This window comes from Miscanthus floridulus, chromosome 17 (genome assembly GCF_019320115.1).
Source record: "Miscanthus floridulus cultivar M001 chromosome 17, ASM1932011v1, whole genome shotgun sequence".
NCBI classification, from domain to species: Eukaryota; Viridiplantae; Streptophyta; class Magnoliopsida; order Poales; family Poaceae; genus Miscanthus; species Miscanthus floridulus.
Genome location: NC_089596.1, coordinates 44,140,398 through 44,166,682, shown reverse-complemented (window position 1 = coordinate 44,166,682; position 26,285 = coordinate 44,140,398). Strand labels below are relative to the sequence as shown.

Below are 26,285 nucleotides of genomic sequence, written 5' to 3'. Positions count from 1 at the left end.
CACCGAACGTTTGGTTGCTCTACACCAAAAATAATAAAAACAAAACAAAATACAAAAAAATATAGCACAAATGCACCCTACGCTCAGAGACGGAGAATGACAAAATTCGAAGGGCGCGTAGATTTTTACACAACAAATGCACGCTATGCGTCTGCACTAGGTAACTTTTACCAGTAAAAAGTAGCCAGAATCAACAAACCACTGCTCCATGCCACAGCTTCCATGGCTGGTTGATTATGAAACCTGGTGCCATGGATCCCTTTCAAAGGCAAATAACGGAAGACGATTTATATAAATGCCAATTTCAGATCACACCACAATTTGGGGTGGATGCTTCGATTACTAGGATCTAAGACCGTCCACTGTTCTCGGTTTAACTTCACACAGGACATGTACCACTAACTGAAAGAAAAGAGAGCTATCTACATTGCATTCCTATGGTCAGCCAAAAGCGAAAAAAACATCCCCTTAACCCATTCCATTATGGAAACCTCAAAAGTTAACAGAATTCCACTGCCAGGTCCATTCAGTTCAAGCAGCCGCCAGCATGTTCTTCAATTTCTCTGCACGGAATCTTGCAGTGTTGGCACCCTTCACATTGAACTCCATCAAGAGCTCCTCAAACAGAACCTCCAGGTTGGTTTTGAAGGATGCATTGCGATTGGTGCGCAATGCAGGCTTATTTTGCTGTGGCTTTGCCGTGGTGCTACTGCTGGATCCTTCCCCGTTTTGACACCCTTTGGTGTCCTCGTCCTCCTCCGGGACTTTGGATCCAACTTCATGGCCCTCCATGTAGTATTTGCATGCAGCCAAAATGGCATGCCCGCGTTCACGGAAGTGGCCCGCGACAAGGTCTTCAAAGTGCTGAAACAACAGATCAACAGGCACAAATACCATTAGATCTATGAAACCTAAGATTCTTTGTCCCGCATCAGTTGCTGAAAAAAGAGCAATGTACTGATAACTGAGATTGAAAATGCATGTTAACACCAACCAAAAACAATTGTTAGCCTGCTATCCAATGCTAATTTGGATGACAAAGGTGTAAGAATATCTAACTTGACCTTGGGTGCCTTATTTATCAAAAATACTGGACATGAGCATAGGTGCTAAGAAAGAGAACACTGTGCTGATAACTGAAAGAATGAAAAAGCACATCACTGCATCAACTGAAAACAATTGTCTAGCCTAGTACCTGATATTACATGGACAGAGATAAGAGTATCAGATTCCAGCTCAAATTTGGGTGTCTAAATCAGTAAAAAATGTCGATAAGTGAAAAGTAACTTAACCACAGATATTGGAATCCTGCTTGGACTGCGTCCACATTTCTATTTTACAAAAGCACAATGATAGATACTACAACATCAGCACAGCTATCAATAGATGACTATCAAATATATATACTATTAACTACTCAATTTTAGTTCAAGAGCTTAAGAATTAGCAAAACATTACCTGTGGAGGTTTACGAAGTGAGTATAACATCGTCCTGCATGAGTACTGAAATGCTGTATCATTGTAGTCCAAGGCATGTGCCAGTCCCTCAGCACTATTGGCATCGCGTTCATATCCAGGCTCATTATAGAATGGCTTCTCATTCAATACAAGAGCTTGAATGGAGATTAGCACCTGAAGCATTGTTGATTGTGCTGGGTTCCATTTCTCACAAGATTGACCCTGCCAGGTGCCTAGGAGGCTAAGACAGACTTTTCCACAAGCATATAGATTTGGATTAAGCCTTAGCCCACCTGCATGATAATGTACCACCTGCAAAAGCATCAGCACAATTTTTTTATCCAAATATGGAAGTGTATTACATACCAAATGGACAAAAATTGAATACTAACTGGGGGAATAGCAGGATAAGAAGGGGGAAAGTGGGCATCAAAGAAGAAAAGGCCATCATGGTAGGGAGTTCCTTGAGGCCCAATCATTACAGCCCTGAGAAGGTCCATTCGATTTTCCAAGGCACGAACATATATTAATGCTGCACAACAGAACAAAATTCAGGTTATGAATTCAGAGAGATTATTCAGATGGAATACTATATTTTGAACTTAATCTGCAGTTTTTTTTTTTGTTAAAGTGAAATACTGAGTTTCAGGAGTTGGAAGTATGGAGCTTAAATTCTGAATAGTCAATGAATAGGTAGATGCATTGCTACAACAAGGGTGACACAATTGCTCTAGCAAATTGCTGACCTGGTAAATCTTTCTCCAGGAGACTCCATTCATGCTGGATTCTTTTTGCCCATTCTTTCCTTGCCTGAAACAGTTAGGAGATTTATTGATGAAAAAGATTTCAAATTTAAAAAAAAAAGTAATATGTGCCAAGGTCTTACATTTCCGACAGAATTTTTAGCATATTTATGATCTATGAAATCCTCAACGGTATCAAACTGCTTGAAAAAATTATACTTCTTTGCGATTTCCTCCTCTATTTCTGACATTGACTTGAATTTTCCAGGCCCATCCCTTTCAACTTTCTGCAACCATGGTACTGTAGCCTCCACACCTGGAGGCAGGTCTAAATGATCAAATTTATCAGCTAGCAGTTGATTATAGTCAGCAGTCTCAAGCTCATAGTCAGATCCCTCATCATCCTCATCATAGCACCCATCATCTACATCTTCAAAATAGTAATCTTCTTCCTCATTTTTTCCATAGTCAAATTTTAGCTCAGATCCAGGTGCTTCAAGAGACTTATTATCTGTGCTAGATCCAACTTGATCATTAGAAGAAGAACCCTGTGTGCAATATTGTCAATAAAATGTCAAGTACTTCTCACAACAGAACGCGCACTTTGCTATATGTTTGCCAACAAACAAGTTGAACTGCAAAGCCTAATTGCCTTGTCAACTCCAAATATCCAATGCAGACATTTTAAAAAAAAGGTTCCATGGTTACATGGCCTACACTTATCAGGGCATAACCCCAACACAGTAGCAGGATAAGAAAGAACACACCATAGTGCTCTCATAAAAAAAGCTGCATAAGATATTCACAGAAAATACACCTAAACCAGCCATAATGACAGTTACAATGCATGGTGGGTACTGTTCACGGTTTCACATGGGGATAGAAGGATTTTGTTAGTTGGGATTATATCACCGATTATTTTGTTTCCTTTAAATTTAGAAACTGTGATTAAGGGTCCATTAAGCAAACTCTAGGTAAGAGATAGCATTGTATTGTATCTTATTTACTTCCTCCGTCCTCGAATATAAGGCACGCACATATTTCAAAATTCAAACTTTGTTATCTTTGACTAACAATTAGTCTAATTATATCAAAAGTTTGTATTACAAAAGTAGTTACATTAGATTTGTATTTGGAAATACTTTCTAATGATCAAACTTTTGTGCATGTATATTGCATATTATAAGAGAAATTATAGGTCAAAGTATGCTCTTGAAGACCACACCAAGTCAAATCGCGCCTTATATTCAGGGACGGAGGGAGTAATTATAATAGAGATAAAATTAGAGATGGAATTGTATCACATATAATCATATTGTTATAGCGTTATGTGATTAAGTGATGTTTAGCGAAGCTAAAACATCATTAGCAGCAATAACATAACAATTGGCAATGTCAGATAGAGACCCTTGAAAAAACTATAGCAATGCTATAATGGGCTATTTACAGCAATGTCTATAACTAATAACTAATAAGGAGGGCCAGCAGGCTGGCCTTCTGACTCCCTATAAAACACAAATAGCTAAAGCACCTCTCTCAGCAGCTGCCTATAGAATCCTGATTAAGGAGAACACCCCAACAGGGCCTGAGACCAGATATGTTAATTGCGTGCACATTCAGAACTTCCCAAGCAATAAGGAGATGCAGATGTTCCAGGACTGCGGACAGGACTACATGACAACCTGTGAACCTAATAATAAATTATTTCACTAAAAAATACATGTTTTCTTTTAAAGTTAAGAAATGTCCTAGAAATCAGCACTTCTCTGATAATTTTATGTATAAACTTGTTGGCAGTAGTGCTGTACTGTTCCCTGACTTAAGTACTGGATTAATAACAGGATTTGCTTTCTATCCTCCAAGACTGAACCAGGTGGGTAGCATGCCATCTAGTTGGTTAAACATTCAAGCAACCATAAAACATATCAAAGCAATTACTTCTCTCTTACATTTAGCAGTCTCTGTTATCCCTTAAATTTGCTGATTATGACGCATAACACAAAATATATTCAGTGTGCCAGTACCATTACATGAGTAAGTGGCAACTAGCCTTTTACTACACTTAGCATCAGCAGTCTTCCAAACATTAAGAACATACTAATCTATTAATTTACTAATCTATTAATTAGCAAAGATTATGTATGTTGAAAGATATATTTTTTTTTACCATGATGCAAATCCACATGCAAATTTTAATATATTAGTACCTCTTAACACACGCCAACAATTTACATCTTGAAATTATTATATGAATCTAGTAAAATCTTGCACCAACATTATTTCATATTAGAACATACACCATGCATGCTGAAAGTGTCATTTACACATGGTAAACTGAAACTTCCTATTTGCTCTCACTGCGAACCTATAAGGTTTAGGTTGAAGCCAATATTTTTCTCCTAGCATATAACCTTAATACCATGTATTCTGAAAGCCAACGTTACCAGGCTAATATCAGCAGTAATATGACTTCTAGGAAAAGTTATCTTTTTGTCCCTTGTAACTCTTTACATAAAAATATAGAATAATTTCAACCAGATTCTAAAACCAACTATGTTGAGAACTTTAAGTAGAAGGGCTAAAAATGGTCTTCAAGAATATAAGATTTTTAATGAAGATATGTACTAGTACAATAACTGCCTCCTGCGTTGAACAGCAGAATAACACCTCACCTGGTCATACCACCATACCCCACTGTTTATAACATATCACAGCCAAATTTCCAAGTAATAAAGAAGCAAAACATGTTGGCAATGCAACAATTTAAAAATCAACCAATCAGCTGCTCGAAACTTTCATGTATTCACAACATAAATAACCCATACCAAAATCTCCATCTCAGATCCTGCTGCTGTAAATATAGCATATGATATTCTTCTGTATATTTATCCTTTTTCTATAATGTAACATAGTAAGTTGATTCTGGTGACAGCATCTTTACTTGGGACCTTATGTAGGAGTAGGATTTGGATGATGGTATGCAAATGTGTATAAATGTGGTGGTAGGATTCAACAGCTTTGCTACAGCAATGTGAATTTCGAATGCAATTCAGGCTTTATTAAGGACAATTACATGTGTATGGAGGATTTTGTATGGTATCTTTAGTACACTGGTTAGTTCCAGATCAAGTATCTGTGCCAAAATACAAACTGAAGATACAAAGTTTCCAGTACAAAAATCAATCGTGTACAGGCGAACAGGTCCGATTGTAGAAACTTACACAAAACAACATGGAAATCAAATTTTAGACCTAGGCTATGATCATACCTTACAAAACATGTAGCACTTTGAGTAATGAGGACTGATTCAAAGGTAAACCACAAGCAAACCTCAAAACATACAAGTGCAGACGGCATACAACACACTGGAACAGATGCTTCACCAAAGTAAGAAGAACATCTATCCCCACCAGCAACACACCTTGAAGAAGAATACTTTTTTTTTGTACCCCCAATATAGAACGAAATTGCCCCCAAAACACAAAAGCCTACGGTCAATACGATCGATCCAGGTAAATTCCGTCGTACGGCACCCAACCAGCACAAATCATCAATTCGACCGAAACCTACCCAGAAACAAAAAAAAGCAGGGTAAAATCAAAGGACCTCTCACCAGGTACGAATTTCGGCGACACAAATAAAGGAGCTTTAGGCAAAACCCTCGCACCATACTCGGCCGCAATGCACTCGAAGACCCTCCCAGAAGGAATAAAACGATCAGAGCAACCGATTGCACGAGAATCGCGATGGTAACGACCGGAACCAAACCAACCGGAGCGCATTTACACCGCGCAAAAGGCGGGGGTTAGGAGGACGCGGGACGGATTACCTGGCAGCGCTGGCGCTTCTGCTGCTGCGCGGAGTCCCACCCGGCGGAATAGTCGGCGGCGCGGCAGGACGAGGAGGCGGCGGACCCGCTCCCCTGCATGTGCGGGTACCTGACGAAGAGAGATCAAGAAACCCGTCGGAACGAAACCAACAGAAAAAAAAAGGCGACAAAGAGGAGGGGACAAAAAACGCCGATTGTTCGCTCGATGGGGAAGAGGCGAGGAGCACGAACCCTGCAGCGTCCATGGCGGCAGCCAATGGGCGGGAGCGGCGGCCGGAGCCGGGCGGAAACCACGGTGGGTGGGACGGGGCCGCGGAGGTGGTCTGCCAAGGGAGGGGGAGAGGAGATGTGAAAGATCAGAAAGGCGAGAAGCCGCTCGCGCGTGGCGATTTATCGCCCGGCACTCGACCGGGACCCGTTCACTCGTTCCCCGCCATCGCTCCCACGTGGGCCCCACGGGGGATCGGCCGTGACGGCAGCTTCCGTAGAGGCCCACCGGTCAGCGGGCCGAGAACAGGCAGCCCACAGGAATACAGGACGCGGCTGGCGTATTTGTTTCTCCTTTCCGGGGATGACGACTGGCGACGACGACGACTCGGGTTCCGTTCCCAGTTCCGACTTCGGACCCGACCGAGGCAACACACACTACGGCCTTGTTTAGTTCGCGAAATTTGGATTTTGGGACTACTGTAGCACCTTTGTTTTTATTTGGCAAATAGTGTCCAAACATTGACTAATTAGGCTTAAAACGTTCGTCTCGCAATTTCCCACCAAACTGTACAATTAGTTTTTCTTTTCGTCTACATTTAATGCTCCATGCACGGGCCGCAAACATTCGATGTGACAGATACTGTAGCAACTTTTTGGATTTTGGGATGGAACTAAACCAGGCCTACGCCTTCGTTCTGGCGCATCGGGGGCGGCGCCGCGTCCACGTCCACCGCTGCCGTTACCAGTAAAGAAGACAAAGTGGGCCCGGCCTTTCATTGGGTGGGTGCACCCGTGTACGGGGTGGGGTGCATCTACCTGCCCCGATAAGCCCAGAGAGCCTCAGGAAGGCGATCTGGCCAGCCTCCGACTCAAAAAGTGTTTGTAGGCATGTCATGGGTCTGGTCTGAAGACCAATGGGTCACGTTAAAAAACGGGACATCCTGTTCTTTGACTACACCAACATAGATTGCGTTTTCCGGAGGACACTTTCTCCATTTCGTGGATCTTGACCTCGTTCTTTTTCTTGTTATTTTACTTCTTGGAATAGAATTCTTCTCATGGTAGTCACAAAAGCCAAGGAGAAGAGGATGAGTCCCGAGGGAACTCTTTTTCTTCTATTCTAAGTTTTGATTGCACGAGCAGCGTAACAACGTAACAGTTTTGTGTAAGGAAGGAAGAAAAGACTCCTTTCTTAAATTTAAGGACTTAATTAGCCTGTCGTATATAACAAATAATGAGTCTCAAAGAGAGTTTCCAATGGGTTACATCAAATTCCATTTCCAGTATGCGAAATCAGTAAACATGAATATCTGTATATAAGAAACTTCTATTCCAATCCACAATCGGTCCAACAAGTCAACTGTCGTCAACTAGATCAATCAGGAATAAGCAATATGTCGGACCCTATCTGTCATATTTGCTTTTCGGTAAAGGGCACACACTTTTTTTTACTTATTAAATTATGTCTTGCTAAACACAAATCCTTCTTTTCTTGTATAGACGATTTCTTTTTTATAATACATCCTACCCGATTTTGGTTGATGATTGCGTTCTGTTCTAATTATTCACTTGTTTTTCTTGTTATTGTGGCGAGAACAGGTGAGAGAGAACTATTTTCCATTTCCAGACAGACCCCGAGATCTTTATGTACCTAGAAAAAAGAGAATAATCTTCACAATTACCATCACCAGTATCACCTCCAATGGTTGGCGTCCCTTTAATTGTCATTTAGTAGTAGATAGGTTTGTTGAGGACATAATCTCTCGGCCTTATTCTTGCAAGATAAAGGTAGCCTTTCATAGTCCAAAGCCTTTGTGTGCTTTTGTATTGAACTCTTTTCTACGACGTCGAAGGATTACGGGATTAGCAATGGCTTAATAAAAGGATTCAAAAAGGACTTCTCTTAGGTCCCATACTAGATGACCACCGGGAACCAAATGTACTCGTACCGGAACATTTGATGATTACCCACCGGGACTTCCTACTAAGGCCCTGTTCGCTGGGAGGAATTTAGAGGAATCTGAAGGAATTTGTGAGATAGTGAATAGTGTTTTTCATTCGCACACAGTGAAATCCGGCTGGTTTTGTGATCTGCCGACCGAGCCCTAAGTATTTGACACTTCCATCAACGCCTTGTTTAGATCACCTCCAAATTCTAAGTTTTTTCACTCTCTCTCCATCACATCAATTTTTAGCCGCTTGCATTGAGCATTAAATGTAGGTAAAAAAAATAACTAATTGCACAGTTTAGTTCGAAATCACGAGATGAATCTTTTGAGCTTAGTTGGTCCATGATTGGACAATATTTACTAAATAAGACGAAAGTGCTACTATTCATCGTTTTGAAATTTTTTGCAATCTGAACATGGCCCAAGACTGGGGCAGTGGTGCCTCTGCGGGTCGTTGGACGGCTGCGTGGGCGGCGCCTGAACCCGGCCCACTGAGCCTGGCTTGCCTGGGACTCTTCTTCCCTTGGATTGGAAGCCATCGTGAATGCTGATCGTTTGTTTCAGCTAGAGGCAGTTGACGGCTTGACGATGGAAGTCACCGGATGAGACATGAGAAAAATAGGTGTGCCCCTTCATAAAAAAATAGGTCAGATACGTTTATAAATTTTTTATTAGAACACCGCTACATTATATATGACTACGTTAACGGCTTCTAAACTAAAGATCCAACTATTCAATACGAAGTTTATATTCATACACGTGCGTTGCAACGTGAGGAAATCAAAACTTGTATCTCTACTTAGTTACTAATAATATGTATATTTTACATTTAATCCATTGGCAATGAAGCAATAATTACATTAGGACATTGACCGTCTATAAAAGTGCAATTTAGAATAATACCAGCTAAATTAGCAAATTCCTTATGTCATGCAAAATCAGTAGAAATATATAAACATACTTAATTATCCATGAAAGAGCGAAAAAGTTCGGTGGGAAAGAGGAATCTCTGCAGGCAGCCCGCCTCGCTCGCTGGGGCTCCGCCGTAGCAGCTGCGTCTGCTTCGCCATCGCTACCATCGGCGGTAGCTACCTCGCCAACGTCTGCCACCTCCTCCCCACCCCCTGCACCTTCTCCGCTCGCCTCCCCACCCCAACAGGTTGTCTTGGCCGCCTCGCTGCCCGACCGCCACCGCCTCCCGCGGCGCCACATCTGCTAGAGGAGCAACCCTGGCTGTCGCTTCCTGGTTAGATTGGACATAAACTGCCCAAGTTTTCTGTTCATGATTTTATTAATTAGACCATTATCTAATCTAGGTTATAATAAGAATAATTTTTATTCTTAATCAAATTACATCAATAATTTAGTAGTAGGAATATTTGATTATTAAGGATTAGGGAAGGATGAAGAATCCAAAGACCCATAATATTGTGTTTATTATTTTTTTATGTTTATAAGAAAAATCATGAGAGAATCGTGAAAACAAAGATGACATGCAAAATAATAAGAGAAAGGATATGAACTGACTTGATAGTCCAGAAAAGAAAAAAAGGAAAAAGAAGAAGAGAAAACAAAAAAAGGAAATCAAGAAAAGAAGTGGAACAAATACACAAAATGAAAAACGTATCGTATACTGATCCGAAATAGTCTAAAAAACAGGAAAATGCCGAACAGATGACGGAATACGAAAAGGAAAAAAAACCAAATTTACTATATATAGTAATTGTATTTGGTATGGACTTTTTCTTTGCGTAGGAGTATGAACTCTTTTGTTAAACATAGACCGTACACAACCCGATACATTTTGGAATCGGACTCCTTATTGCGCTAGACCAGAGCTATTCGAATTCGTATGAGCATGAGTTGTATATATGTAAGTCCCGATGGAAGAAACTCTCCATTGTCCAGTAGTCAGAGGGAGATGGACCAAAAAATGGATGGACGAAAAAAAATGGCCGGAAATTTTGCATCTTTATTTTAGGTATATATATATATATATATATATATATATATATATATATATATATATATATATTTAAAAGAATTTATGAATTGACGTTGCACCTTAAAGTTTGTATATTTTTCTTTTCAGAATTACTTACATAGATCAAAAGAAGATTTGATTGCATATGAAAAGTATGGAAAGTCAATAAAGTTAATTAGGGTCCAAGTTCAAGTATTTCTAATATCCTCCGCTAGGCCACCACATCACTTTGGCCTAATTAAAAGATAGTCCAAATCCAACGTGTTTTGGAAGTTGGATTCATATTGTAGAACAATATCAACTTGCGACGGTCACCACGGCATCATACGGATTCTGATTAGGACGTTCTAATACTTCATGGAAAACTTATCAAGTGTAGTTTCCAAAGGATTCGAACTCATATCCATATCTTACCAGATTCGAGCGCAATCATCGTTTTATTGCAGAAACATTTTTTGCGTCACCCTATTTTGGCTCGGTGGCCATGTATGAAGTTGGGTCCATGTTTGTTTGAATTTAGCGGCATGCTCACATGAGAAGGTTCATATATAGGAATGTACGGCCAAAATGCATGTTCGACATGCACTTTTTAGAAGAAGTAAAGCGAAATATCATTCAAGGGATTTTCAAGCTGTTCAGCTGATGGTTTTCGTGGCTGATAAGTCGGCTGATGTTGTTTTATTGTAATAGAAAAATATTGTACCATGGCTGATAAGCTACACTGATAAATTCAAGCAAACAGGGCATTTAAAGTCTCCTTTCACCCAATCTAAGAATGCCACATGGTCTTATCTCTCAATTCCAGCAAGGTTAGGGTTCAGATTTGTGGTTCAGGGCTTACATGAAGCTGACAAAGCTTAGAAGGATTGTTGGGTGAGAAGACTAGTCCAGCGGTGGTGGCAGGCGTGGGGGCGATGTGGGGCAAGACAGCAGTGGCACCGTTGGCTGGGCAATGGGGGAAGACAGTTGGGCGGGGATTTGACGAAGATAGCTCAACAACCTCCATTGAGTTAGCATGGCGGTGGATGTAAGCTGCGATGGAGAAAGCGGAACCGAGCGGGGGAGCTCGGGCAGAGATGGACAAGGACAGTCAGAAGGAGACATATCCGATGGATTGTAGGGCCGAGCCGTGGTGGAGGTCAGCAATCCGGCTAGTGACTCATTGGGGGTCAGAGTCGGGTGCGTGTGCATAGAGGAAGAAGAAAAGAAGAAGATAATGTGGAGAGAGATTTAACCTAGCCCTCCATTTTATATCTAAGAGCATCTTCAAGTCTCTCTAAAATTTACTATCTAAATCATCACAGTTCATGTGACAACTATATAATTTAATCTTGGATCCACCAGAACTATCTCAAGCTACACGACGAGGACCACCTCGCTTCTAAACGTCGTTGCAAAGCGATGACAATTTTGCAAGGCGGGGAACTATGCAACCTCTTGACCCGAGTGAACAACGGCGGTGTTCGGCTGCAGTTGTGGCTGTAGCTACAGTACATGTGAGGGGGGAGCCGCTGAGCGTCTGTACCTTTTTTCACACACACATACTGTAGATGCTGCCAAACAGGCCCACTATAGTAGGTGAAGCAAACACGAATTGTGAACTGTAAACTGTGCAAGACTATTCAAAATAAACTAAACTCGAATACTTTGAAATAGAACAAATTCTGATCGGATAGACGATGAATAGTTAATTGAACATCTTTTGTTTACAATGTAGAATATGGGGTCAACCAAAATCCACAATTTAACAAACATTACTCATTCGGATTCATGAGGGATTAATTAATTCTCAGAATTTTCAGTAAGCAACGGTGCTCACTCGAATTCATAAAACAATACCGGATTGATAACATATTACAACTAATTGGACTAACGCGATACAGCACAACGAGTTATTTTATGGTGCATGTAATTTAATATTTTTCAATGGAATTTCAAAGGAAAGACATTTCTATAAACTGCTGATATCGTGTACTGTTTGGATAGGATCATACAACTAGTAAGAGATGCACTACTACCAAAAGGCATGCGTTTTTTTCGATTTACAGTACTCAAATGGTCTACTCCCTCGTCCTAAAATATTTGATGTTTTAGATTTGAACGTAAGAATTAAAGAGTAAAAGGAAATGGTACACAGAAAACAAGTAGAAGAAAGATAAAGAAATAGAGACAAAGATGTATTAAAAAAACAAAAAATATATTAAAGAATAGAAAGGTATATTGAGAAATGAGAAAGTAAAATATTTTGAGATAAAATTTGATCCTATAAAGTCAAATAGTTTGGTACGGCACAGTAGTATATCTCAATAGGTCACTTGTAGAGATGGTTAGTCTATTCACCTTTGTATATCATTTAACAAAGGTAAGTATTTTAAGTGGCCCGTGCCTTAGTGTGTTTAGACGTCCATCTCCATTAATGATTTCTAGAAAACCGAAAAAATGAAGGTTTCTCAGCATCCGAACAACTACACTGAGTGATATTTTTGTTTATTAACATTTCGTGTCTTGTATTGAATATTTTGGCCACTAAATAATCTCAAATAAAAAAATGAACTACAAAGTTTTTAATCTTGTCAAGCATTACAACTTTGTTACCAGGCATGCCTCCATATAAAATTGTTTAAAAAATTCAAAATTTTGAACATCAAAATATAAGAAAATAAAATAAATATTTGAGAATCTAAACAACCTAAAATCAAAAACTTATCAACTACAAACTTGTACATCTGGATTGACCACTACAACTTTTGGTATTAACCATGTGAATATTCGAAGTTGTTTGGAAATTCTACATCTTGAATTTCAAAATCTTAGAAATTAAAATGTATATTTAGGACTCTAAACAACTTTAAATAAAAAACTTGTGAACTACAAAGTTATAAATTATATCAAGACTAAAACTTTGGTATAGACCATGTTAACATACAACGTTGTTTAAAAATTTTAAATTTTAAATTTCAAAAAAAATTGAGAACTTAAAACAAATTTTTGTGACTCTAAATAGTTCCAAACCAAAAACTTATCAAATACAGTTGTAGATCGCATTGAGATCTGGAATTGGTACAAATTTCATCTTTATCCGACTTTATATGAAAACTATTTCTAAAACGGGTCTCTTAGAATGTCCATCTTTATTAATAGCCATTTTAAAGGGATATTTAAAAATTTTGCCTATATTAATCAAGTAATAAAGGCAGTGTCCTAAGCAACTGTCTCTATAAATAGTCGATTAACAAAGGTAGTTTTCTTAAGCCTTTGTAAATGATTAATAGATACGGGTGTTTGCGTGATACATGTCTAGGTTCCTAAAATATCTATCTTTATTAATCAAGGAGTGTGTCTCCTAAAATTCCTTTTGAAGTAACGAGTGAAACAAATAGACGTTGCAAAAGATCACTACTACCATGGATCTATATCTCTTCTCTATCTCTACAACTAAAATATATGGATTGTCAACGTCTATCCGACAGCACCAAAACAATCATGCGATCCATGACTACCCGGTAGGAAAAAAATCCCCGTCAATCACGCATACGGGAAAAAATCACTGTCAATCACCCACACACGGAAGTCAATCGCACGACCGTGGCACAAAAAAACCCACAAACACCGCATGGAACTTAATGGAAACACGGAAGGAATGTAATCACCCTTACAGAATCCTCGGCAGGCAAATAATCACCACATGGAAACATAAGGCAAGTAATAAAATGAAATAAAACGGAAAGAGAATTATGGGAAGGGAAAGGAATGTATCGGCATATCACCACACAATGATCATGATCGTGATCCTTCGCGTTCATTGTGTGGTGAGAATTATGGGAATTGTTGCCACACAATGAGAATTGTTGCCATGCCTCATGCATCTTTTGAAAAAATGTGTTTTCATGCTCGAAATTACAAGGACGGACGAGAATTGTTGCCACGGAAGGGAAACGAATACATTTTTCTTCCAAGAAAATGAATTGTTGCCATGCCTCGTGCATCTAGGCTACGACATTGTAATTCCGAGCATACATGTTTTGGGCAGGGCAGAGCATGGATAAATTCAATTCGATGCCTAGCAACAAATTTTTAGCCTTTCAGGCAACTGATGCTTGTTGTAACTTTCAGACAACAAGCTCGAAGCCTAGCTTTTATTTCAGATCCATTACAATAATGAATGTGTTTCTAGACATTATCACGGTATAACACGTGCAAAACTGAATTGATATATTCTTCAGTTTGACTTGGCTATAAACATCTCGTTCAAATTATGTTGCACCCGTTGTAACGCACGGACACTCATCTAGTGACTCTAAATTGAGAAAAAGACATCAATCCATAGACAGATGTAGTAAGCAATAAGGATGACAGCGGGTCAAGTACGATGCAAGTAAAGCATTTACCGGCCCGCAAGTATACTCACAAAAATAGCTTTTATCTACCCGCGAGCATTTTGTATCTTTGCCCGATAGGTACCCGACGGGTATATTCAAGAATCAACAAATAATAAAACTATAGTCATATAAATAATAAATTTATAGTTAAGCATCACACAAATATGTCAATCTCGCTTACATAGAGTTCACAAGGATAATATACAGTAGCTCACAAGTCACAAATACATCATGGATTGCTAGTTCAATCCTTCGTGCTCATACAAATAACACAACACAACTTACATAATCAACAAGTTAATTGCTCACACAATCACTGTATTCAAGCATCACGAAAAATATCATCTTTATAGTTCGACATGCTATGCATTTGCTACTAATTACATGTTAAATGGGTTAGTCGACATGATATGCATATGCCACAGTATATAGATATTCATGTTTATTCTCAAATTGCGGGTACCTGATGGAGTGATGGGTACCCGCTGGTAAATTTTAATAGTAACACCCTACTCGCATCTTTATGGGTATCTGACCCTCATGCATCCGTAGGTGAGTTTTTGTGCCCATGCTCACACCCATCGGGTAAGAAACCCGCAGGTACCCGCACCTGCGGGTAGGACCAGCATCCCTAGTTAGCAAGATACTAGAGCTTAATTTGAATCTCGACCGTTGTGGCAACACGTCAACACGTCCTGAAATGAGTAGCGAATAAATGGAAAGAGACTCTAATAAAGGGAGTATCCTAAGCAACTGTCTCTATAAATAGTCGATTAACAAAGGTAGTTTTCTTAAGCCTTTGTAAATGATTAATAGATACGGGTGTTTGCGTGATACCTGTCTAGGTTCCTAAAATATCTATCTTTATTAATCAAGGAGTGTGTCTCCTAAAATCCCTTTTGAAGTAACGAGGGAAACAAATAGATGTTGCAAAGATCACTACTGCCATGGATCTATATCTCTTCTCTATCTCTATCTCTACAACTAAAACATATGGATTGTCAACGTCTACCCGATAGCACCAAAACAATCATGCGATCCATGACTACCCGGTAGGAAAAAAATCCCGTGAATCACGCATACGGGAAAAAAATCACTGTCAATCACCCACACACGAAAGTCAATCGCACGCCCGTGGCACAAAAAAAACCCGCAAACACCGCATGGAACTTAATGGAAACACAGAAGGAATGTAATCACCCTTACAGAATCCTCGGCAGACAAATAATCACCAAATGGAAACACCAGAAGGCAAGTAATAAAATGGAATAAAACGGAAAAAGAATTGTGGGAAGGGAAAGGAATGTATCGGTATATCACCACACAATGATCATGATCGTGATCCTTCGCATTCATTGTGTGGTGAGAATTATGGGAATTGTTGCCACACAATGAGAATTGTTGTCATGCCTCATGCATCTTTTGAAAAAATGTGTTTCCCTGCTCGGAATTACAAGGACGGACGAGAATTGTTGCCACAGAAGAGAAACGAATACATTTTTCTTGAATTGTTGCCATGCCTCATGCATCTAGGCTACGACATTGTAATTCCGAGCATATATGTTTTGGGCAAGGCAGAGCACATGGATAAATTCAATTTAATGCCTAGCAACAAATTTTTAGCCTTTCAGGCAACTGATGCTTGTCGTAACTTTAAGACAACAAGCTCTAAGCCTAGCTTTTATTTTAGATCCATTATGATAATGAATGTGTTTCTAGACATTATCATGGTATAACACACGTGCAAAATTGAACTGATATATTCTTTAGTTTGACTTGGCTACCAAACATCATGTTCAATTTATGTTGCACCTGTTGCAACGCACGGACACTCATCTAGTGACTCTAAATTGAGAAAAAGACATTAATCCATAGACAGATGCAGTGAGCAGTAAGGATGACAGCGGGTCAAGTACAATGCAAGTAAAGCATTTACCGGCCCGCAAGTATACCCACAAAAATAGCTTTTATCTACCCACGAGCGTTTTGTATCTATGCCCGATAGGTACCCGACGGGTATATTCAAGAATCAACAAATAATAAAACTATAGTCATATAAATAATAAATTTATAGTTAATGTCAGCACGAAAATGTGTGTCAACACATGGCAAGCCAGAAGGATCTGCTTGATGGAGCAAGGCTAGAGATTCGCTTGGCTTCAACACAGGGGTAACCGATCCTGCGAATTCCTCCTGAGATGTGCCAGTCAATTTGACCTGCAATTGACAAGGAGAGAAAGTTTATCAGTAATTTAAGGTGGAACATGCCAGTTTGTGCCCAGACAGTTCCAAGTGTGCCGCTTCAGAATCAGCTAGACGGGAAAATCGACTAAATAGCCAATACGCACAGAAATCGGCTGTTATAGACTATAAAGCTTATGGGTAGCGACTGATTTTTATGTTGATAGGTACATCACACGTAGATATAATTGAGATTACTAGCTAGGCAGATATCACCAGTATAATGCATTGAGCCGATGAATCTAATGAGAAAGGATATAGCATATGAACAAATCGACTGTCTAATACAAATAGATCTACAAATGCTCTGAATCTAATCTGTTACCATCAATAGTGAGGTTTGACCAGATCGATGGCAGCTATGATGATAATAACAAACTAAAACCAAAGAATCCACAAAAACATTTGTATTTCGATAGGCTTTCCAAAAGACATGCTATACGTGAAGGCTCAGGCGAATCGGCTAAAATAGCCGATTCGGGTGAAAATGGACTACAACATGTGAACAATCGACTATTTCATGTGGACAAACCTCTGGCCTCATTAGACCTAACCTGCTATCTCTTACAGTGGCGTTTGACCAGATCGATGCAGTCATGATAAAGACAACAAATCAAACCTTTAAAGTAAACATATATATTCACGTTTAACAGAATCATGGACGCATATTGTAGGCGTTAAAGCATAGGCGATCAACTATTTAGCCTATGCAGGCATAGCAAACAGTTAAGGTCATGCCTAATCGAGAACAAATCTACTAACTAGCGTCCTCCAATCTATAGTGCCATTAGTGGGGATCAACCGGATCGTTACAACCATAATAGCGAACTATAAACCAGATTTAACTAACCAGCAAACCTCTCCAAGATCATACATGCCTTAACCACATACTATGTATGATCAAGATCGAAGTAAAAATAGCCGGTGAAACGTAACCCGTCGCTCAGAGTAAGAAATATCATGTTGTTACAAAGCAAACGACGGACTAAAAGGATATGAGGCCGATCTAAATCGATCTTGACCAGGCAGATTGATGTTGCTGCAAACTAATGATAATAAGAACATTAGCAAGATCGATAACTTAATGAATCTACCTGAAGGACGTCACCCCTAGGTAGAGCCGATAACTTGGCCTTAATCTAATTCAAGCAGTGGAGGTCGACCGGATCGATGCAGCCATACTTGAACTAGACAAGAGTCGATAACTAGCTTATATTAGAGTTCGCAGTGGATGTCGACCGGATCGATGCAGCCATACAAACCAAAGTATAAGCCATGATGGTACTTATAGACAAGCTGGAGGTTGGCCAGACCGATGCAGCCCTACTTACTAAAGAACTCACCGAGATCTACTTTACTCCTACTCCTAAGGGTTGGCACGAAGCCAAAAAAAGTAAATTGTATTTGATTGATTGGATGTCCTTTTACAATAGCCGAGGTCTAATATTTATACCCAGAGCCTAACCATGAATCCTACTCAAGTACGACTCATTACAATCTTTGGTATAAAAGAAAATATTCCTAACTTAAGATAACTTGGACCCTAATCTTTCCATTTTGTAGAGTCCGATATGTATTCCACACGCCAACTGTAGCCCATTATCGTTATCTGCTGATGTCATTCAAAGAGAGCCGATTGCAGTGTCGCATGTTGTATCATGGTTAACTTGGCAACTATTCCCTCATACTCTGATACATCAAAATCTGAATAAACTTCTTGATCTACTGGAGCCCTGAAGTCTGATGGTAATAGAAAAGCCATTTGAATATTAGCCGATGGTTGCTCTCTATCGGCTATTCGTTTAGCACGCCACACTTGAGGTCTATTAGATGCTTGAGCCTGTTCTAGTTCTCTGTTTTTTAGGTGTTGCACCCTTCTTTTCTGGCTTCTTGTTAAATCTCCTGGACACCATTGGCCTTCCTGCCAAACATATTCTTCTTCATTACTTTGTTCTTCATAATCAACCCAGTTTTGATCAACAACTCGCTTTCCAAGCCGATCATGAACACTTCTATTTTTTAAGCGCCGATCCATGTTGTTATGATGATACTCATCTTGAGCATGGATAGACGGGCGGTTGGCTTGAGATTGCCCAAACTCCCAATATTGCTCGCTGCATTCTAGACAGTTATTTCTGGTAGGCAACTTCAAACCTTCGTTCCAGCAATGTCTGAAGAAAGGACAATTCCAATGGGATTCCAGCAAACCTTCTACCACTGCCATTTATTCAACAAAATTTGAGGTGTAACACGTGGCCTTATTGCCCCATCCTTTGACATCTCCCTCTACTCATATCGGCTCTTTTGTTGATCACAATGCCTTCTAATTTCTCTATATTCATCAGCCGATATTTGTGTCTCGGGATCAACTGTTCTAGTTTCTCTTGATCTAGTTGATGTTAGGGCTTTAGTCTTTCCTTTGAGCAACCTAGCATCAACCATGTTCTGATCTCTAGGGAAAGGATTATCATCAACTTTTATCTTTCGAGGTGTATCAAACTTGAGTCTTCCTTGCTGAATAGCCCTCTGTATATGTTGCCGAAAAACCCTGCACTCATTAGTGGAATGAGAAGCGGTGTTATAAAATTTGTAGAACTTCTTGATCTTCAACTGATCAGGGGGCAACATAACATGATTATTGGGCAACTTGATCTATCCCTTCTCGAGCAAGAAATCGAAGAGCTTGTCTGATTTTGTGATGTTGAAATCGTAGCTCTCTTTAACTCCACTTCCCCAAGGATTTGGCACCATTACTATCTTCTTACCCCAATTTCATCTAGCCATGATAACCTCTTCTTCTTGGTCATCCTCATAGTCGTCATCGACTGAATATGGATTATCGGCTTCGGCTATTGTGGTACTCTTCTGGAATTGGGTATCCCTACGCACACTCTGAAATTGGCTATTGAGTCTTGCCACTCATTGAGCCAACTGACCTAAATTGTCAAATTCTTTCCCTAGCAGCTTTTCTATCCACGTTGGCAACATTCCTTGAACGACCAATGTAGCTAGCTGATCATCAGTCAAGTTCAATGAGAAGCATGGATTTCTGGTCTCTCGGAACCTCTAAAGAAACTCGGTGCCTGATTCATTAGTTCTTTGCCTTATCATTATCAAATCAGCAATTTTCTTTTCTCCAGTCCCAGTATAAAAATATGTATGAAACTTCTTCTCCAGGTCAGCCCAATTGGCAATGGAATTAACTGATAATGATGAGAACCAAGTGAAGGCTGGCCCTAACAGAGACTAGGAGAAGAAACGAACTCGATGGGCTTCTTCAATGGATGCTTTGCCCAACTATATAAGATACCGACTGACATGTTCTATTGTGCTTGTGCTACCTTGGCTAGTGAACTTAGTAAACTCTAGGAGCCTATAATTTGTAGAAAGAGTGACCAAATCATACCATTCTGGATATGGGCGTTTGTACGAGAAGGTCTGCCCTTTTGGCTTCAAACCGAACTGATTCTTTATCATTTTGGTCACTCTAAGCAACAACTCATTAGCATTTGAAGTTGGATTACTCTGCAATTGCTGACCCATCTGTGGATTGAAATTTCAGGTACCTTGATACCCTAGATTTGGAATCATGTGAAGGGTGTTGTAATCTATGCCATAATAATACCCTTGTGGAATCTCTATCTATTGGGTCCCTTGCTGGTTTGCTGCTTGAAGTCTCTGGTTATAGACATTAGGATCTATATCTCTATGAATCCTTTGAACTGATGGCGCTATCTTTTGAGCTGACAATGGTATCTGACCTGATGTGCCAAAATTAACCATTTAATTCCGAACTTACCCCATCGGCTGTTGCACATGCTATTTTGACGATCCAGGATTGTACTGTATCTGATTAGTAGTAGCACTCTAAACTTGCTCAGATGAGCTCTGAACCACCTGGACATCATCATTACCAGCTGGTGCTGCTTCTTGATGGCTAGTACCGGCTTGATTAGTCCCCTGAGTCGACAGATGTGGAATGTTATAATAAGCTGGCCCAACCTGATCAACTGAAAACCCATGAAACACCTCTTTCATGGTGTTGTGGAATGTGTTCAAGAAAACTTCATTATGATTTGACATGGCATCATGAATAGACTTGTTTATAGCCTCTACGAAGAAACGCCTGTCTTCAGCTTCATCTGCATCTGTCTACCCATGAAACAAAACTCTTGGTAGTGGATATTTCTAAACAATTATATTATCACGTGTCTTGGTGTAGGACAACAAACACTTGTTCTAAAATTCTTCTATAGCTTTCCTGATGATATCTTTATCTCCATTAGGTAGGTCTTCATAAGGCACCATAAGAATGTCATTGTTGTTGTAAGCCACTATGACGATTGTGGGTCCCACTAGGCATGGAAAAACGTGTGTTGGCATGAAAATGTGTGTTAACACATGCCAAGCCAGAAGGATCAGCTTGATGGAGCAAGGCTAGAGATCCGTTTGGCTTCAACGCAGGGGTAACCGATCCTGCGAATTCCTCCTGAGACGTGCCAGTCAATTTGACCAACAATTAACAAGGAGAGAAAGTTTATCAGTAATTTAAGGTGGAACATGCCGGTCTTTGCCCAGACAGTTCCAACTGTGCCACTTTGGGAGCAGCCAGACGGGAAAATCGACTAAATAGCCAATACACACAGAAATCAGCTGTTACAGACTATAAAGCTCGTGGGTAGCGATTGATTTTTATGTTGACAGGTACAACACACATAGATCTAATTGAGATCACCAGCTAGGCAGATATCACCAGTATAAAGCATTGAGCCGATGAATCTAATGAGAAAGGATATAGCATGTGAACAAATCAACTGTCTGATACAAATGGATCTACAAATGCTTTGAATCTAATCTGTTATCATCAATAGTGAGGTTCGACCAGATCGATGGCAGCTATGATGATAATAACAAACTAAAACCAAAGAATCCGCAAAAACATCTATATTTCGACAGGCTTTTCGAAAGACATGCTATACGTGAAGGCTCAGGCCGATTTAGGTGAAAAGGGACTACATCGTGTGAACAATCGACTATTTCACATGGACAAGCCTATGGACTGATCAGACCTAACCTACTATCTCTAACAGTGGGGTTCGACCGGATCGATGCAGCCGTGATAAAGACAACAAATCAAACCTTTAAAGTAAATAGATCTATTCACGTTTAATAGAATCATGGACGGACACTGTAGGCGTTAAAGCATAGGTGATCGACTATCTAGCCTATGCAGGCATAGCAAATAGTTAAGGTCATGCCTAATCGAGAACAAATCTACTAACTAGCGTCCTCCAATCTATAGTGCCATCAGTGGGGATCGACCGGATCGTTACAACCATAATAGCGAACTATAAACTAGATTTAACTAACCAGCAAACCTCTCCAAGATCATACATGCCTTAACCGCATACTATGCACGATTAAGATCAAAGTCAAAATAGCCGGTGAAACATAACCCGTCGCTCAGAGTAAGAAATATTGTGTTGTGACAAAGCAAATGACGGAGTAAATGGATATGAGGCTGATCTAAATTGATCTTGACTAGGCAGGTTGATGTTGCTGTAAACTAATGACAATAAGAACATCAGCAGGATCGGTAACTTAATGAATCTACCTAAAGGACGCCACCCCTAGGTAGAGCCAATAACTTGACCTTAATCTAATTCGAGCAGTGGTGGTCGACCGGATCGATATAGCCGTACTTGAACTAGACAAGAGTCGATAACTAGCTTATATTAGAGTTCGTAGTGGAGGTCGACCGGATCGATGCAGCCGTACAAACCAAAGTATAAGCTATGACGGTACTTATAGATAAGCCAGAGGTTGGCTAGACCAATGCAGCCCTGTTTGCTGAAGAACTCACCGAGATCTACTCTACTCCTACTCCTAAGGGTTGGCACAGAGCCAAAAAAATTAAATTGTATTTGATTGATTTGATGTCCTTTTACAATAGTCGGGGTCCAATATTTATACCCGGAGCCTAACCATGAATCATACTCAAGTACGACTCATTATAATCTTTGGTATAAAAGAAAACATTCCTAACTTAAGATAACTTGGACCCTAATCTTTCCTTTTTGTAGAGTCAGATATGTATTCTCCGACGCTAACTGTAGCCCATTATCATTATCTGCTGATGTCATTCAAAGAGAGCCGATTCCAATGTCGCATCTAAATCAGCTGATATCGATCCTCATGTAATCAATTCCTTGATCGACACAATTTTGAAAGCTTTGAGTTCCCGCGTTCTTCTTCCCAAATTTTGGTGTAAATAGTTAAGCATCACATAAATATGTCAATCTCGCTTACATAGAGTTCACAAGGATAATATACAGTAGCTCACAAGTCACACTACATCATAGATTACTAGTTCGATCCTTCATGTTCATACAAATAACACAACACAACTTACACAATCAACAAGTTAATAGCTCACACAATCACTGTATTCAAGCATCCATGAAAAATATCATCTTTATAGTTCAACATGCTACTAATTACATGTTAAATGGGTCAGTCGACATGATATGCATATGCCACAGTATATAGATATTCATGTTTATTCTCAAATTGTGGGTACCTGATGGAGTGATGGGTACCCGTTGGTAAAATTTAATAGTAACACCCTACTCGCATCTTTATGGGTATCTGACCCTCATGTATCCATAGGTGAGTTTTTGTGCCCATGCTCACACCCATTAGGTAAGAAACCTGTGGGTACTCATACCTGTGGGTAGGACTAGCATCCCTAGTTAGCAAGATACTAGAGCTCAATTTGAATCTCGATTGTTGTGGCAACATGTCAACACGTCCTAAATTGAGTAGCGAATAAATGGAAAGACACTCTAATGTTAGGGAGAAGATCAGTTGCACTTTCAATGGCAGAGGCAGGGTACATACGCGCGAGTAGTTGTTGTGCACAATTGGTATGGATGAAAGCAACCTTGTTGGATTAAGGAATCAAGTTTAAACAAGTGTCATTGCTATGTGATAATGAGATTGCCTTGAAGATAGCCACAAACCCAATTCAACACTCAAGAACAAAGCATATTGATATCCGCCAATCACTTCATTAGAGATAATCAAGCAAAAAGGGATATCACAATTGAGAGTGTGAGCACCGAAGATCAACTTGTCGATATATTCATAAAGCCACTTGATGAATCATGATTTTGCAAGTTGAGAAATGAATTGAACATCCTAGATTTCTCCAACTTGAGTTGATCACACCATCTATATGACTATCCTCTCCTCCAACCAAATCTGGTTCCCTAGTTAGGGAGTCACCAAAGTATACACTATGGTGTTGGGAGTTCATAGTGACTAGGGTTAAGTATTGGATTTATTCGGTGCTTATTCCTTGAACTCACTGGAAGAATAGGAGTTACTATTCATCAAGAGGGTTTTTCAGTCTTACTCATAGGATGTCTCGGTGCTGACCACTGGACATATTCCGTACAGGTTTGTAGCTCTCTAGTTGGCGACCGGTAAGGTTTTGGGGGTCACCGGGTTCATTCGATACCCCTCACCGAAGCTTGCACTCCACAAGCCGTTGGAGGCCAATAGCTAGTTTGACTTGGGCCAGAGTGTGCATGGCCACCGGATTAATCCGGCGTGCTTGGTTAAGTGAACACCAGAAATGCATTACAAAGTTTAAATATGTAATTAAATCTTAGCTGTCTGATTGAGTAATGCTTGTTTCAGTGGTGTCTGTGTGGTGAGCACTGGATTATTCTAGTGCTCAGCAGACAACCCACCAGGAATCTTTCCAACGGCTAGTTTTGGTGGAGTAGTATATATTTGTGTTGACCGGCTCTTGGTGAGCTCTTCTTGGAACTCTAAGCATTCCATCACTTGTGTGAGCCTACAAGAACACATCTCACTCATGTTTTGCTTGTTGCTTAATCTAAAGTGAGATTGGGATAGATCTAGTGCATTTGCTTAGTTGATTTGCATCTAGTGGCACTAGTTCATCATTTGGGCTGTGGATTTTTTCTTACTTTTGGTGGTTGCCACCACCTAGACAACTTGGAGCAGTGGTGGTCATTGAGGGGAGTGTTGTTGATTGTTATCCACCTCCAATTGGTGATTTGTAAGAGGTATTGATCCCACCTCGCGGAGATTGCAAAGAGATACTCTAGTGGAATGCTCGTGGCTAGTTGGAGTGCTGCTTGTGCTTGATTCATTTGACACTTAAGTTGAGGGCCAAGCTTGTAAGGCTTGTTAGTGCATGAATCATCACATTGAGACTCACCACAACGAGGACATAGAAATTAATTGTGTCTCTCTCTTGCCCAGTTCGTTATTGAGCTGCACATTGTGCTTTTACATTCATATATTGTTTGTGGTAGTTGCTTGTAAATTGTAGCTTTAGTAATAGAGTAGTTTGTTTAGTTGTTCACTAGTTTAGTTAACTAGAATAGCCTAGTTTAGCTAGTAGCTCTTGAGTGGTGAAGTGATCTAGTAGCGCCTTCATTGGATGACTGATGGTATCGATCTTTGGTGTGCGTGTGGCTGTAGCAGCACATAAGCTTGGAGCTGGACTCATGCAAGAACCTCGGCATCCAGCACGTCAGCACGACTGGGCTTGTGAAGGTGGTTGTGGAAGCGGCCTACCCCATCCTAGTGTCCTACGCCGACATCATCGTCCTGGCGGTGAGGGAGGCTGTGGCGCACGCCAGCGGGCCACGCATCCCTACCGTGTCCCTTGGCCGTAGGGATGCGATGACTACCAGCATGCAGGCCACCGATGCATAGCTTCCATCCTATTTCCTCGGGATTGATGGCGCGCTCAACATCTTTACCAACCACGGCATGACTGTCGAGGAGACAGTCGCCATTCTAGGTTTAATTTTGTACAGTGCAAAAAATCCATCCTATGGATATACACATACACCAACTTATACATTGATGTAAAATTTCTACAAAAGTTTGAAGATTTCTTAATGTGTGTGATCAGTGTGTTGTTCTTCTTGATGCAGGAAGCCACACGCTGGGGGGTGGCCACTGCATCAACATAGACACCGGCCACGAGTGGCGTGACAAGGCATTCCAGGCCCTGCTAGCATCTGCAGTGCCCCAAGATCAGTGCCGCCACTGATCACAGAGGCCGTCGTCGTTGTCCCCAGCGACCTGACGCCGACATGGTTCGACACCCACTACTACTGGGGCTGCCGTCGCAGGTCGTGGGCTCTTCAACTGTCGACGCCGAGGCTTCCACTGATGCACGCACGGCGGAGTACAGTGCGGCGGTTTGCTCACGACTAGGGAGGGCTTCTTCGGCGTCTTTGCCTCGGCGTTCGTGAAGCTCGCTAGGTTTGGCGTGCTCACCGGTCAGGAGGGTGAGATCAGGAAGGAGTGTCACGTCGTCAACTACTGATCAACTACTATATATATATATAGTTTGGTGGTCGAATGAAAGCTTTGGAATAAACTTGTGATTAGTACTGTCATGGAGGGAATGGAATAACAAGTTGAAATAATCTTACTTTA

General features: G+C 40.4%; 1 protein-coding gene and 1 pseudogene across 2 annotated transcripts; one reads left to right on the top strand and one right to left on the bottom strand.

Annotated features, from left to right (window-relative positions):
- Positions 1-286: 286 nt before the first annotated feature.
- On the bottom strand, positions 287-6,417 carry LOC136517087 (putative ubiquitin-conjugating enzyme E2 38). Of its 2 annotated transcripts, XM_066510608.1 has the most exons (7): positions 6,262-6,417; positions 6,031-6,139; positions 2,345-2,749; positions 2,205-2,268; positions 1,851-1,990; positions 1,459-1,770; positions 287-864 (listed from the first exon to the last, which is right to left on the bottom strand). In XM_066510608.1, exons 1-7 carry the CDS (start codon positions 6,273-6,275, stop codon positions 532-534), a joined length of 1,377 nt encoding a protein of 458 aa, XP_066366705.1. In that variant the 5' UTR covers positions 6,276-6,417; the 3' UTR covers positions 287-531. The 2 variants fall into 2 exon arrangements, with proteins under 2 accessions (XP_066366705.1, XP_066366706.1); XM_066510609.1 differs by lacking the exons at positions 6,031-6,139; positions 6,262-6,417 and adding an exon at positions 5,815-6,019.
- LOC136515591 (peroxidase 29-like) lies at positions 6,274-26,285 on the top strand (annotated as a pseudogene).